The sequence below is a fragment of the Cyphomyrmex costatus genome, unplaced genomic scaffold (assembly GCF_001594065.2).
Source record: "Cyphomyrmex costatus isolate MS0001 unplaced genomic scaffold, Ccosl1.0 scaffold245, whole genome shotgun sequence".
Taxonomy (NCBI): Eukaryota; Metazoa; Arthropoda; class Insecta; order Hymenoptera; family Formicidae; genus Cyphomyrmex; species Cyphomyrmex costatus.
In genome coordinates, this window is record NW_017276532.1 from 242,996 (window position 1) to 257,610 (window position 14,615).

The window sequence follows — 14,615 nt, forward strand, 5'->3', positions numbered from 1 at the left end:
TTTCGCGGGACCAAAACAAGAACGCTCAATAATGAATATTAAATCATATAATATTGACAGACTAAATGCACCAAGTCATAAGAAGACATCTCCATTATATATGTATATATACATATGTGTATATATATGTATACATAAAGTTGATAAAAAGTTTTAATAGCATTATTAAGGAATTTTCTGTAACTTTGATTAAATTTCGTAATATATGACCATCACAGATGGAATTCGCATCTCGTATCTGCCATATATACAAATTATATATGTACACGAATTAATAATAACAATAACTTGTATATATGGCAGATAAAAAATCCAAATTTTACTTGCGTTGGGCCATATATTACATAATTTAACTAAAATTACAAAATTCCTTAATAATATTTTTTAAATTTTACACACGCATACACAACACACACACATGCATACAGTCTGCCCCAGATTTGGATAAGTTTATTTATAACATATCTTGGACATTGAATTTCTAGAAGATACTCGCTCTTCTAACTTCCATTAGTTGATACGTGAAAGTATCATACATAGAGTAATGAGAAAAATACAAAACAAAAAGAGGAAAGTACTGAAGCATTCGTGTTTTCACGGAATAAGATCGTCGTACGCTTGTGCATACACCGGATGTTGTCATATATATATATATATATATACATATATATATATTGCAGAGGTAATGTAACAAAGTGTGCAAAATGTAAAAGACAATTTTGCATTCGTGGAAAGACCGAGTGACAAAAATAATGAAAAGTCATCGACCTTTCACACGATTTCCTCTTCCTTTGTTCTTCTCGCGTTTCATTATTTCAACGACTTCTTGCCCAACTGACTTTTTTTCCCATCTGAGGAAGAAGAGTAACATAATTTAATGATGTCGATGAAAATGCCGCGGTTCTTCAAATATTTGTATAAACGATTATGAATCTCATCTAATAATGTACAAGTAAAGCGGTAACAAATCGCGTGACTGTTCACGTTTTCCTAGCATCCGATGAATGTTGCGTGTATGCTATATGTATGTTGTAAAAGTGCTGAGTAAGGTTAATTATAGCTTAAATTGCGTCAAAGATGGTTTGTTGTCTTATTCACCTGTGATTCATTGTTGAATCTCTAACAAGTACGAAACGTATTGCATTCTTTACAATTTTTATTAAATTTTTGTTGTCTTCTTTTATGTATATAGTTCGAATAATAAAACATTTCTTACAATACACTCCGCAGAAGTTTACATGTAAATCTATATTTTTTTTATTATATATATATATATAAGTTGATGAAGCAATTGGAGATGCATTGATTGTATAAATTATATTGATTTATTATATTTTTTTTTTATTATTCGTCGATTGGACGCGTTTGGTAATTGAACAGAATTCGGGCAAAAGTTATAAAGAAGAAGAATTATGTGTATGTGTATGTGTGAGAGAGAGAGAGAAAGAGAGATGCGATAATATTGTTAATATTAAATAATTAACTCTTTTCCGTCTGTGATGATAAATAAATGAAAGAATAAATCACCGTTGAGTAATTTCGCGGTCTTATAATAATGTAGCAATCGACTGGCGGATCAATACCAATGTGGCCAGATATTTCTTCTTGACATTCAAATTATAAATGCGTGTAATTGTTAAACATATATTTTAATAAGATTAATGTAGTTAGTAGTGAAATTTTTAGCTGACATTTGCGCAGCATGAAACAGATAACGCCGTATTTAGGGGTATATTTTTGAAATATATGCATAATGTATATAAGTGCATTCTCTGAGCTGACATGTATAGCTAATGTAGTAAATTAATAACATGTCGCTAAACGAATACGAGAATGGACTAAACGAATACAGACACACATTCAAATATTACAGATATATATTTGCAAAGATTGATATGTATTACGCGCATTTATTGGTGTATGTATATATATGTATATACACACACATGCGTAACGCATATTTTTATTACGTTGCTCTTCGGGGCGGATACGCTTCATACGAAAACAATTTCAATGTAGATAGACCTTAGATCAGTCTGACATTTATGAGAATGTTATTGTAGATCTCTTAGACGCGTTAAAAAATGTAAGCCAAAAGATACTATTGAGTATGCATATATATATATATATATAGGTATACGCAGCGTGATATGTGCATGTATAACATATATTTTAATATACATGTACGAATATGTACTATAAAAATGATATATTTACACGCACACAATGAGAAAAAAATTTCTTGGAGCCTTTCGTTGATGTTTAATAATATAAAAAATATATCAAATATGTGTATATATATTATATGTATATTCTATTATATGTGCATATGTATAGGTATACATATACACATATAATAGAATTCGTGTATATGTGTATGTATATATAGTACAACCGTGGCACACATGCACGCATGCCTGCGTGGATATAATTGCGTGTTTATATGTATATACATATATATCTATATATTTTTACGTGTAGATATTTTTTGGTAACTTGTTACAATAACTGATTAGACCAGTTAAGTTACATATTATATATATAATATATATATATATATATAGGAAGAAAAAATATACATATATATATATCTGCGTTGTAAATAAAGAATAAAGCAAAAGAGCTTTTATCATTGCGTGAAAATTAATCAAAATTTTGTTATTGTTAAATACATATGTACAACAGCATTCTTTGATTATTTGTGGGATATAATTATAGTTCCGAATATTAAATTTTTTGAAAATCGAATAAGCGATAATGCAACTTGATTTCTGTTATCCGTACATTGTACATACATCTTTATGAAAACATTGATATTATTACTATGAAAAGCAAGTTGTATTTAGCTTCACTTTATTTGTACTTCTGTATTTATAAAGTATTTATTACAATTTTCATATGTTGACGTAATAAAGTTTCAAGTATATATACTTTACTCGAATTATCTCTGTATGTTTTTTACCTTTCAAATCGCTATAAATTCTTTTTGAAATTTAAAGTATGATTTTTATTGTTTACTTTTTGAAACATACGTACATTTATACAATTACTGTATCAAAAATAAAAAATTACAGGCTTGTTGATCGATACCTTTTGTTTCGGTTTCAAATTTATCTTTTGACAGACGTCTTCCTTTGCGTATATATAAAGTTTATTTAGTCATACTTGGTGTAAATCTACAAGTGGATCAATCCCAAAGCAAAATTCTGCGCACAACATAGTAATTTTTATATTGTTAAAAACGTGAAACAAAAATGTAGTTTAATATCATTCTCATTCAGTAATTTTTATCATGGGTTAAGTAAGTAAACTAACTTGTATAAATTCTTAAAATACTAAATTTTATAAAATTATCAAAAATATATATATAATAAATGTATACCTTTTTTTATTTAATTTCTTTATTAATTTTTTATAGATAAACACGTATGCATATTCGGATTATCTGAATATCTTAAGACAAATATCGAAAAATAAATTACCACTAAAATTAGAGGCATGGAGAATCATGGTAGTATCGGCGAGGGTGATATCGGACAAACTAAAGAGAAAAAAGTTCCACCTCGTAACAATATCGGAAAACGATGGCATCGCTTTCGAGTTCTAACGCCATGTTCGTTTATTCTTCGAGGTTCTCGTGCGATGAGTGATCGCCGATTCAAGTATAAAAGTCGAGGACGACAAGCAGCACCGTGTGCGATAGTGGCCATTGTTTATGGTCGTCTGTTTGAACCGAAGGAGTGGACAAGCAATCACATAGATCAAGTACTTGAATATGGTGATAAGTTGTTTCGCGTAAGCTTGAGGAGGAACAAGCTAAAGGACGATGAATATATGAAGACCAATCTCATACACAATGAGTTCGATATTGGTTTCTACAAAATTTTGGTTGATATCGAAGATAACGGTATTCACGGCAATCTCTTTAGCGAGTCAGTTGGTTGTTCCGATTTTGCTGAAGGTCTCCAAAAATTTCTCAAGAATAACGATTCCGGAGTAATCACCGCTCAGGCTAGTTCCGTTGCTGTATGGCGTCAGTCTGGAAATGCCGGTTTCCTATGCTATGATCCATCTTCATGCGATGAGACTGGTCTGCATTATCCTGGTGGTACAGCTTGCCTCATGAGGTTTAAATACATAAATGACTTGCACGACCATTTGCTGAAGAACTTAAATTGGCGTTATGACTCTCGATATTGTATCGTCAAAGTCTCCTTGTTGCGTGCTACAGAGGTAATAGTATAAGCAGTAGAGTAGTGATAATAGTGGCAGAGAAGGGAGAGAAGCTTACTTTTCTCTATAAATGTTGTAAGAATAAATTATTATTATTACATAAAGAAATTCATATACCATACTATATTTATATAAAGATAAAAAGAGAAATGTCTATAAAAATTATATATATATAAAACTTTATATATTTTTATATAAAACATATTTACGTACATATATATGAAAAGTAAACATTTATAGGTCGATCATGAGTTCGTTGACCGTTCATTCGATGTCGTTAGTCCACCCGTAGTTCGGAAGAGCGTACTACGATCCATTAATCCTATTGACATCGATGATCACAAAGTGGACTGCACAAAGCCTGTGCCAAAGGAGGAAAAGTTACATACACTCGCAAGGATACGGAAAGAACCGTTATTAATCAATATTTCGAATTATAGCATCGATCGCTACCTTGCTACAGAGTTGTTGGTGAATCGAAACAAGTTTGACACAGGATATTCATACGATGACATGCGAGTAAACGTGCCATCCACATTTACGGAATTACCTGGCAAAATAGCGATTCTTCATGGTTTAACTCACGAAGGAGATGAAATTTATAAAGGAAAAGGTGGACAAAACGTAGCAAATTGCGTGACGGCTATTGCTATGAAGAAGATGCATCCGGTGAAGACATGGGTGAGATCGACGTTGGATGAAATCCTGATGATGGGTGACTCATTGTATGCTAAAGTTAAATTCGACAAGCCAATAATAAAGACGATGACAGCGGCCGATTTAGATAATACCAAATTGCAAATAGAAGATCGTGAACTAGTGATAGATGTCGATCTGATCACCGTGACCGGTACGATTAGCTCAAAGGTGCCGTCAGTTTTGAATCTGAAGCAGGCACTGGAAGAGTTTTTCCTACTAAACGAGGAGGGTGTGATCGAAACGAGTTCAATGGCGGTGGCAGTTTGGAGCCAGGATGATTGTTACTATTTATTCGATCCTCGACATTGCGATGCTACCGGAATCAGGATAAGAGAAGAGGAAACTGCCAAAGTTGCAGAAAGAGATAGGAAGGAGGAAATACAGAAAGATAAGAAAGAAATAGGAAATTGTTGTGTGATTCGATTTCCAGACTTAGACTCCTTAACTGCGCTGTTCCTGAAGAATGTTGATTCTACAAAAAAGAACGATCGATTTACTATTCGGCATGTCACGATCATGGATGATGTGCCTGGCACTCGAGCTTGGAATGAGTTTCAGCCAGGTATGGCGGGTAAGACGTGGGTGTTGCAAGGTGAAATATCCAATGTGGATGAGTTATTCGAGGAAGAAAACCAAGGAGTTCAAGGTCTTGCTATGCCAGTTGTGGCCTTGGTTAGCGCAAGGGAAACACCAGCAGCAAACTGGAGTAAGGAGACCGTCGATGAAGTGATCAGGGAGGGCGATGCTTATTACAACTGGTCCAAGCCTACCGAAACGGAAGAAGAAACTGAAAGATTGCTTCTTGTCCAAGATCTGAAGAAAAATTTGTACTTTAAAAATCGAAAAGTTAGTATTGATATCAACGAGGCGGCAGTTGTCGGTGATCTATCAGCATCGGATGATTCTAAACTGCCAAACCTGGAAAAAGGGTTGAATCAATTCTTCGAGGACAAAAATTATGGAATAATCGAGACGAAGAGACTCTCAGCGGCGGTATGGAAAGAAGAAGAAGAGATCAAGGACAAGGATAAAAAAGAGATATTTTACTATTACTTTGATCCAAACCCTCGTGATAAATTAGGTCAACTGTCAGCGGCAAGAGACGAAGAAAATTCTGCTTGCTTGGTGCGATCTTCGGACATCTCAGCGTTAGCAGATCTCATTAAAAAGAATGCGGGGCAAAATGAAGGCAAGAACGATTTCATGATACACGAGTTAAAGAATGTCTCTATCGGCTCGCTTATGACTAACGAAGAGATTGAAGCGGATAAACAGATACCGATTGTGCCGGATTTGAACAACTATACGAATTTGGGCAAGACTGGCGCTTTACTTTTGGGTACCATCGATCAAAGAAATGAATCGGCTTTCAAACGAACAACAAGAGATAAACAGCAAGCCGCTAATTCTTTGACAACCTTGGCTATGACAAAACTTTACAATCCTCATTTGTGGTACTGTGAACTCGTAGATGATATCTTAAGGATTGGTGATAAACTCACCAATGAGAACTTGATAAATCTACCTGAAATAGAGGCTGAAGAAGAAACTCCCAGAAATTATCTTCTTCCTTCGGAAATCACAGAAGATTTCGCCATAGGAGTCAATCGAATGTCGATCGAGCTTGAAGAAGAATCTATCATCGGAAGCATGACTGACGTGATAAGACTACTCGAACAATTTTTCGAGGGAAACTCGATGGGAGTGTTTCGTCAGGATAATGTAATGATGCCGATTTGGAGAGAAGGTGAAGTGTTCTTCACGATGGATCCCAGGGGTAGAAACGCTCAAGGCGAACCCAGAGATAAGGATGGAGCTGCAGCTGTAATGTGGTTCACCGATATTCCCTCGTTAGCTGACGTTCTTCGAACAGTTGCACGAGATGTCGATAACTTCGTCATCGACGCCGTCTTAATTGAGAATGTGTATGAGACGCGAGTGGCCCAAGCCGAACGTGTCAAAAAGACCACTTCCGGTGAAGATCTGTGGCATCACTTTCCCAAACTCGCCAATGGTGTTTGGAGCATCGACGGTAACGTCACTATGACAGACGAGAGGTTCGACGAGGGAAATCGTGGCAAACAAAGTGCAGCCATCGCTGCGATGGCCATCGTCTTCTCCAAGGTTTCTTTTTCTCTCTATATAATCAGTTTTAATTAATTTTATTTAATTTTTCCTGTATAATTAAACTGTGCAAAGATAACTAACATGGAAAATTAATAAAGGTCTACCAACCGAGACAGTGGACACCATCCATTCTTGACCAAATTATCGTTACTGGCGACAAGTTGCATTCAAAGTGCGTTGAGAGACTGGGTACTGGTTCGATACCATTAGTGAACGAAATTATCAGTGAATTTTTCCTGTCTTCTCGACGAATCGCTCTAACAATCAAGGATTGCGTTCAAGCGGGTAGTCTTACTGGGAAACCACCTAAGATTCAAGATTTACGGAGAGGAATCGACGATTTCTTCAACAAGTACGAAGCTGGCGTATTGACCGTACGGGGAAACCAAAATTTAGCCATGTGGAAGGTCGATAACGCGTATTATGTTCTGATACCCAACTATCAGTCCACTACTACGAAAGAAAACGTGTCAATGGTACCGCGAGTAATCAGATTCAAGGATACGAGTCTCCTTGTAGATTATCTTTTACGCCATTTGGGAACCGAAGGCGATTACCAAATTACTGCGATCGACGTGGTGGATTGGACTAAACCGCCACTTTGGAAACTTGATCCTAGTCCGGCGATTCGGCCGGCGAACCTGCCTCCTTTGAACGCTTACAGAAAATTACGGGGCGAGGCGCGTGCTATCTTGCGCGGAAGCTATCATCAAGGCGACAAGATCTTCCCCGAAACGTTGCGTGGTCGACAAACGGCGGCAAATTGTGTCGTTGCGCTCGGCATGTCAATCGTCAAGAACCCCGTCACCTGGACGAAAAAGACCATGGACGAGATTTTGGCGATCGGTAGTAACGTTCATCAGGAGACAAGAAAGATCAAACCCGAATCGAGATTGAAACCGAAGGATATTATCAGAGTATTCTATGTAGGTATGTACGTCAATTTGTCGTATCCGACGTCTCCTTTTTCCGTTGTTTTAGAATAGAAACTATTCTAAACAAATTTCTGAATTTATTCTCGCAGGTGTCAATGTTTTAACTGCTGACATCGAGCCTAATACCGTAATCGGTCTAGTGGCGATTGAACCATCCGTCTCTGAAGACAAAAAGCAAGAAGAGATGAAAGAAAAGATTGACGAACGCAAGAAGAGAACGACTCGACGAGAACGACCATTACCTTCTTCGATTTTACTGGAGGAAGGTTTGCGGAAATTTTTTGAAGATAATCGTGCCGGTATTCTAATAACCGATCGCGGTATGATAGCTATTTGGAAAGATCTAGGTGTTTACTTCATGTACGATCCTAGAGCTAAAAACGATCAGGGTCTGCCGGATTCTAACGGAACTTCGTGTATAATGTGGTTCGCTTGTCTGGAACCTTTATACGATACAATCATCGTAAACATTGATCCCCGTGAGAGATACGGAGTTTTCGAGATCTGCCGGGTGATCATAAGGAATGTCATAATTGAGACATTGCCATGTCCAGGTGGCTTTCGACCATATTTAGATCGTATCGCGCCACTCGTTCCAATTATCTGCCCAAAAAAGACAGTTATGTTGAACGTGGAGCCGCTGAACGAGTATAATTTCGTGGACGACGAACTGAGCGTTTTGCGTGGCAGCCTGCACATGAATCATCGTATCTTCAATCTGAGAAACAGGGGTTTGCAGAGTACGGCAATCGCGGCGGTCGCCGTTGTAGTAGGGCTACTGCACGTGCCATCCACGTGGACTTCCGAGCTGGTCGACGCCGTACTCAAGTACGGTGACTCTCTGTACTTAGAGAGTGCCCGAGCCGCTCGACCGGGTGCCAGGAATCTCTCACCCAGCGAGTTACTCACCGTGTTTATCGTGGGTGACTTGAGGGTCAGTATTCACGTTCATAATCACACCACTGCGGGGTTACTTCATACCTTCGATCTGTCCGAGGCGCTCGCCATGTTTTTCCGCGCTAACTGCGCCGGGATATTGCACACGACCAATCTGGCGATGGCTGTGATGCAGCATTACGGTAAATTCTACATGTTCGACCCGTGCTCGAGAAACGCTCAGGGTAGACCTGCCTACGACGGCGCCGCATGTATGTACAAGTGTAACAGTATCGCAAAGATGGCTAAGATATTCGTGGACAATTGCAACTCGAAGAGACCGAATGTATACACTTTGAACGCGGTTAACGTATTGAATCTGCACTTTTTTTCAACCACTAGAGGCATTTGTGCTAAATATTAATAAATTTTTGGTTGTACGTTTTACTTTTCCTTATTCATCAAATAGCTACGATTGATACGAGTCTCAAGGTCATGTATCTATATAAAATTTTCAGAATTAAAAAAAATACTTCACAATCCTTAAACGCATGCAAAAATTTCGTGTCTAAGCCAACAAAAGATAAATGGAAGTGAGAGAAAGAATTCGTACACGCGGTCGACAACGTTCTCAAAGTGCTAATTTTATTTATAGGGTTTCTTTATGACACAAATCACTTTTAGCATCTACATGAGTAGGATTACAGGCTATACGAGAATGAATGATACAGATCGCTTATTAGTATAAATACAATGTTCCTTTTCCTCAATTACACGCGCGCTATCAGCCTAGATACTTAAAAAACACTGTACAACGCAGTTGAGAACTGTCGATTGATACTTTACAATATGATACAATCATTCCTTTGAAGCGAGACACTAGCTCCGAACTCCCGACTCGATCGGCACGAGCTTGGTCACCCTCGTCACCGGAGGAAGGGGGTCGTCATCTGCGACTCGCGAGCAAATCTCGATACTCTCTTTTACTCGAGCGGACTGTAGGCCGTATCGAGCGAGTTTGCTCACATTCCGAGAATGGCATTCTGCATCCCAGGGGATACGTTCTCTTTATACCCGGTAACGTCAAACCGGGACGTTTTCACGTCTCCGAATAGTTCGCCATCGAATTCTAGACGACGTCGCCTCGTCGTTTCTAGCAGAAAGGAGGCAGCGAGCGGGATCGAGATGATCCATGGGAGAGTACGCTACTTCCTTTGCGACATCAGATTGTTCAACAGGAAGAAATCGGTCCCATTCACGCCACTCTCTTCACAACCTTCACGTGTAGCGATACTCAAATGTCTCGCATGAAACTCGAAGAGTCTCGTTTTCACGTCCTGGCTGTCCTTATCGCTACCTCCTTTCTTTTCGCACTCGTCTCTCGTGAGACGTTGCTGGTTGTCCTTGCCCCGTACTTATTCGATATGTACTTCAGTTCCTCGATCGAACATCCTGTACGCGCGAGAGTCTACGTTTCTCTTTCGTTCGAGTACTGCTAAATATTGTATTTCGCTTTGTTTGCGATCGTGTAATATACAGATCAGCATTCGCGAAAAAGTTCTTACTAAATGCCATTTTCAGTCTGTTTAACGAGTTCGATCGACAAACGAAGAAGGCGGGTAGGAAGGGAGAGAGAACGGCGGATCGAGTGAAGGGGGAAAGAGGGAGAAAAGGGCATGTTCGCGTCGATGGCTTACGCTCCACGATCGATCGAACTAGGAATGGGTTATAATGTTAAAAACAATATGTATTATATGAATAATATTGGCATGACGTTGTTATGGCACGTTTAGTTCGCTGCTATACTCGATGCGTTTCTACAGCGATTTTCGCCATGTTTAATATACACAGACACCGGTTACCGTGATTCCAGTCTATGGCTGGGTTCAGTAGAAAAAGCAATTGTAAAAAAATATTGTAAAATTATTTAATATTATTGGTTATGTATATAGATCTGATAAGAAGCTAGGAACAAGAACTAATCATATTGAAGAATTTTACAACAATCGTAAAGCTGCTTTTTCTACTGAATACGGCTAATGAAATAAAAAGAAAACAAAAGAAAAACAAAAGAGTATAAAAAAAGGAGAAACACATTGCGGAAGGGAAATAAGGGAAAAGATATTGTCATAGACGTTCGCGCGTGCACCCTCGTGCAACGTCTACTTCCGTTTCGTGGCGCACACACGCGCGCAATTTCACACTCTCGTTCTCTCATTGGCACCTCCATTGCACTTTCCCATGCGCCGCAACAAATGCATCTTATATAAAACATATTTATTTTATGTACAAAAGAGAAACTGCTCTCTGAATAAACGTTTACGGAACAATCGTTACAAAGGACCCTTCTCGCGCATTTCTTTCCGGTTTGGTAATAGATAATAAAGAAAAACTAGAATCGCACCAAAATGTCGCGCATAACAGAACGAGATCAGTCATTAACAATTCTCATCGTAATTATATAATCGGTGTGCTCGAAATGGCGGCATACGATACATGATTTTAGCTTTTTACGAAACGTACTATCGTATAATGTCTTATTGCAAAAAGATTTAGTCTCATCATTCTCGTAAATATGTAAAATATCGAATTGATAAAATAAAAAATTTTTTCAATTAGCGCGATGTTAAAATCTTAATGATAAGACAAATAAAAATGAAAGATCCAGCGGTTGTTTTACAAAACAATATTGCGAAGAATCTTTTACTATATATACTTAATTAATTTCTATTACATTTATAAAAAGAGGATTAGCGTCTAACAGATTTTTCGCAACAAAAACAACTAATGAAATAATAAAAAATATATTCATTATTTCATATTATTTTGTATTAATTGTTCAAATAGTACGTTTTACATTTGCACGTTACACCGAGATACGATTTATAAACAATATATATATATATATAATAAAACATAAGGAAAAACGTATAGAATTGCCAATAAAAATATTTATAACGTTTTGCACCTAGAAACAAAAACCTGCATTATCCTAATGTTTGAAACCACATGCTAAACTCAGTTAATAACGAAAAGAGAGAAAAATATATAAAACGTTAGTAAAACCTACAATGTTTTATAGGATATTATAAAATGTTTTTTTTTCTCCGTAAAATCCGTTTTTAATCATCGTTTATTGAGCGATTGTTCCAACAATAAAAATTTTTCTATTTTACGATTTGAGAGAGAAACTTATTTCTCTGATGCGCGCAAACGTACAAATTACAAATCAACTAATCCTCAAGTCGCACATTGCTACACGCTCATCGAACGCTCACGTTAATACGTAAAAGTGAAAAGATAGGTAGAAAATGTTTGAAAAGAGTAATAAAACTACGAGAGAGAAATAGACAGATTACAGGATATCTTCTAAAAACATTTTTGACACTCGCAAGTTGACTAACGCAGCTCGTTCCAATATTTCTATAGAGAATAATTGTATTTCTTGTGTGAGTTTAGTTTCTTTTTTTATTTTATCGCGGTTATTATTGTCTTTATTAAATCGAAAATGCAAATCATGCGAATTAACGGCTGAAATTATTATCTAATTTGAAAAAAGAATCAAAAAATGAAGAAATTGAGCAATGTTAAGTCGGTTGCAATAATGACAATAAAAAAACACGAAGTTCAACAATACGTATTATTAGTATTAATACGCAATTATACCAATATACGTATTCATACTTAATAACTACGTAATTAAGCGTGTTATATTCCGTACAAATGAAAATTTGTACGGAATATAAAAATTTGCTTGATAAGTTTTACAAAATACGTTGCCTTTAGAACCTTATCGATCGTATAGCGCCATTTATCAATGTAATATTATAAAAAATGAGATGGAAAGAAAGGAGAAAGAAACAAATATTTGTAGAAAGTAAACAGAGTCGATAAAAAGGATCTTACATGCTAATCAACCGCACTGTGTATAGACTTTTAAAAAAATAACAAATTGCATATACATAGAAGTTAGATATTTTGACACACTTGATGTGTAAGGTGAGGTCGAATAAACAAATGATAATAAAACGCATCTCACGCGCGAGCGCGCCGCTTCGTTTCTTTCTTGCGGCTTCTCCGCTTTACACTTCTAGCTATTTGTCCGCAATATAATTACTTTCCTAAAGTATAGTAGCTGGCACAGGAACATGACTCTCAGTCATTGGCATCACAACGTAACAAGGACTACAAGCTGCGTCACGCGCACTTTCAATGAGCTTGCTTTCTCTGTCGCATTATTATCAGACGTGCACCTTGCTCTTCCCCAGCTTCGCAAGCATACATGCACATGTATTCTCTCACGCTTACATCTCGCTTACATTTGTCTTTTTGCTGAGCGGGTGACTACAACCAAATACTTGGTCCTGAGTATTTCTGCACATAGTATTTATTTCTGTTCTTTTGTTAACACGTATATAACGTCTTGATCATTATTCTCGACTTTGGATGATCTCTATTTCGGCGAATGGATAAGAACGAGGCCAGGAGAAGGTAATCCAAGACGACGTTTATCAATCCATAATGGTGATGGAAGATTCGCACGATGATTCTGCATGTTCGAATCCAAATCATCAACAACAGTACCACTTCGATTGTAGATTGCGTCTAAGTCGACCAAGTAATCACTTATTTGCGAATTACCTCCAGGCGTCTCGAAAATACTATAGTCTCCTTGAACCTCTATCAAATCCTCCAAAATCAGAACGGAATTCTGAGAGGAACGTTAAACGACGAAAGCGATTCTTATTTGGTCTCTCATTCGCCAAGTTCCTCTCTTTGCTTCTATCATCATTTCAGTCGATTCTTCATCATCCAGCCTTCTTATCGCGTGCATACGTAGACGGACCCTATAGATGACACCGCGTGTAGCAACAGTTCGGTCACGTGGGTCCGGCCGGGGCTACGTAACACTGATTGCCGGGTTGGAAGGGCCCGAAGGTGCGGGCTCGCTTTTTATACACTGTCCAGTCAGCTGGTTCACGCTGAGCGGGTTGTTAATGTCGTGAGGATTCGTGCCGACGGGGTTGCGATGAGGCTGCGGAGGTGGTTGCGGTTGCACTGCCGCCGATGTTACTGCCGATCCTGCCATTGCCATCGCTGCCGCTGCCGCTGCCGCCGCCGCTACCGACGTTGTCGTCGTCGTTGTCGTCGTCGTCACCATCGCTGGCTGGTTCGTATTTGACAGAGGCGGGGGCGGCACCGGGGGTGTTAACGGGCACGGGCACGGACATGGACTGGCCAGACTCGAGGGTGATGGTAAGACCAACGAAGGACTCGCCAGACTAGACAACACGGACAGACCCCCGGGACTACTCAAAGATTCGTCTTCCTCAGGAGTCCCTGCCTCTCCTACGCTACCCAGATTATCCTCTGAATGATCATCCTCAGCTTCACCGTCAGCTTCACCGTCGCCGTCTCCTCCCTCCCCCATGTATCTGATACATTTCTTCTTACGTCTGCAAATAATGACATGAAACCGATTAGTACATGCTTCTTTAGGTGTGTTGAAAACACAATATAATGTTGTCTTTCGATTGTTGCAATTTCCATCTGTGAGAGGTAATTTAATTAAATAATAGCAAATATATAAATACCGTAAATTTTTATTTATATTTGGACAATGTTCTAAAATGCAAGATTAAAGCACAATGTTCTTTAACGTACAAAAGATAGGCAGAAGCTTATTTCAATCTGATATTATGACTAATCAAGTAATGTTTTTTTAATAACATTTAATTTTAATTC

General features: G+C 37.9%; 2 protein-coding genes across 2 annotated transcripts in view; one reads left to right on the forward strand and one right to left on the reverse strand.

Annotated features, from left to right (window-relative positions):
• Nucleotides 1–3,481: 3,481 nt before the first annotated feature.
• LOC108774361 (uncharacterized) lies at nt 3,482–9,395 on the forward strand. The gene is made up of 4 exons (XM_018540454.1): nt 3,482–4,233; nt 4,474–7,056; nt 7,158–7,989; nt 8,084–9,395. Exons 1-4 carry the CDS (start codon nt 3,499–3,501, stop codon nt 9,292–9,294), a joined length of 5,361 nt encoding a protein of 1,786 aa, XP_018395956.1. The 5' UTR covers nt 3,482–3,498; the 3' UTR covers nt 9,295–9,395.
• A 4,147-nt stretch (nt 9,396–13,542) lies between these two features.
• Nucleotides 13,543–14,615, reverse strand: part of LOC108774359 (uncharacterized) — a 29,940-nt gene continuing 28,867 nt past the window's right edge. The window contains 1 exon segment of the mRNA XM_018540450.1: nt 13,543–14,326. Within this exon segment, the coding sequence (XP_018395952.1) occupies nt 13,771–14,326 (556 nt within the window). The 3' untranslated portion in view covers nt 13,543–13,770.

What these genes read in the sequence shown, in the direction of transcription:
- LOC108774361 (XM_018540454.1), top strand. Translation starts at nt 3,499, where the DNA reads ATGGAGAATCATGGTAGTATCGGCGAGGGTGATATCGGACAAACTAAA. An exon ending in TGGCCATCGTCTTCTCCAAG is followed by an intron (nt 7,057 to 7,157) that starts GTTTCTTTTTCT and finishes AAATTAATAAAG; the next exon opens with GTCTACCAACCGAGACAGTG. An exon ending in TATCAGAGTATTCTATGTAG is followed by an intron (nt 7,990 to 8,083) that starts GTATGTACGTCA and finishes TTATTCTCGCAG; the next exon opens with GTGTCAATGTTTTAACTGCT.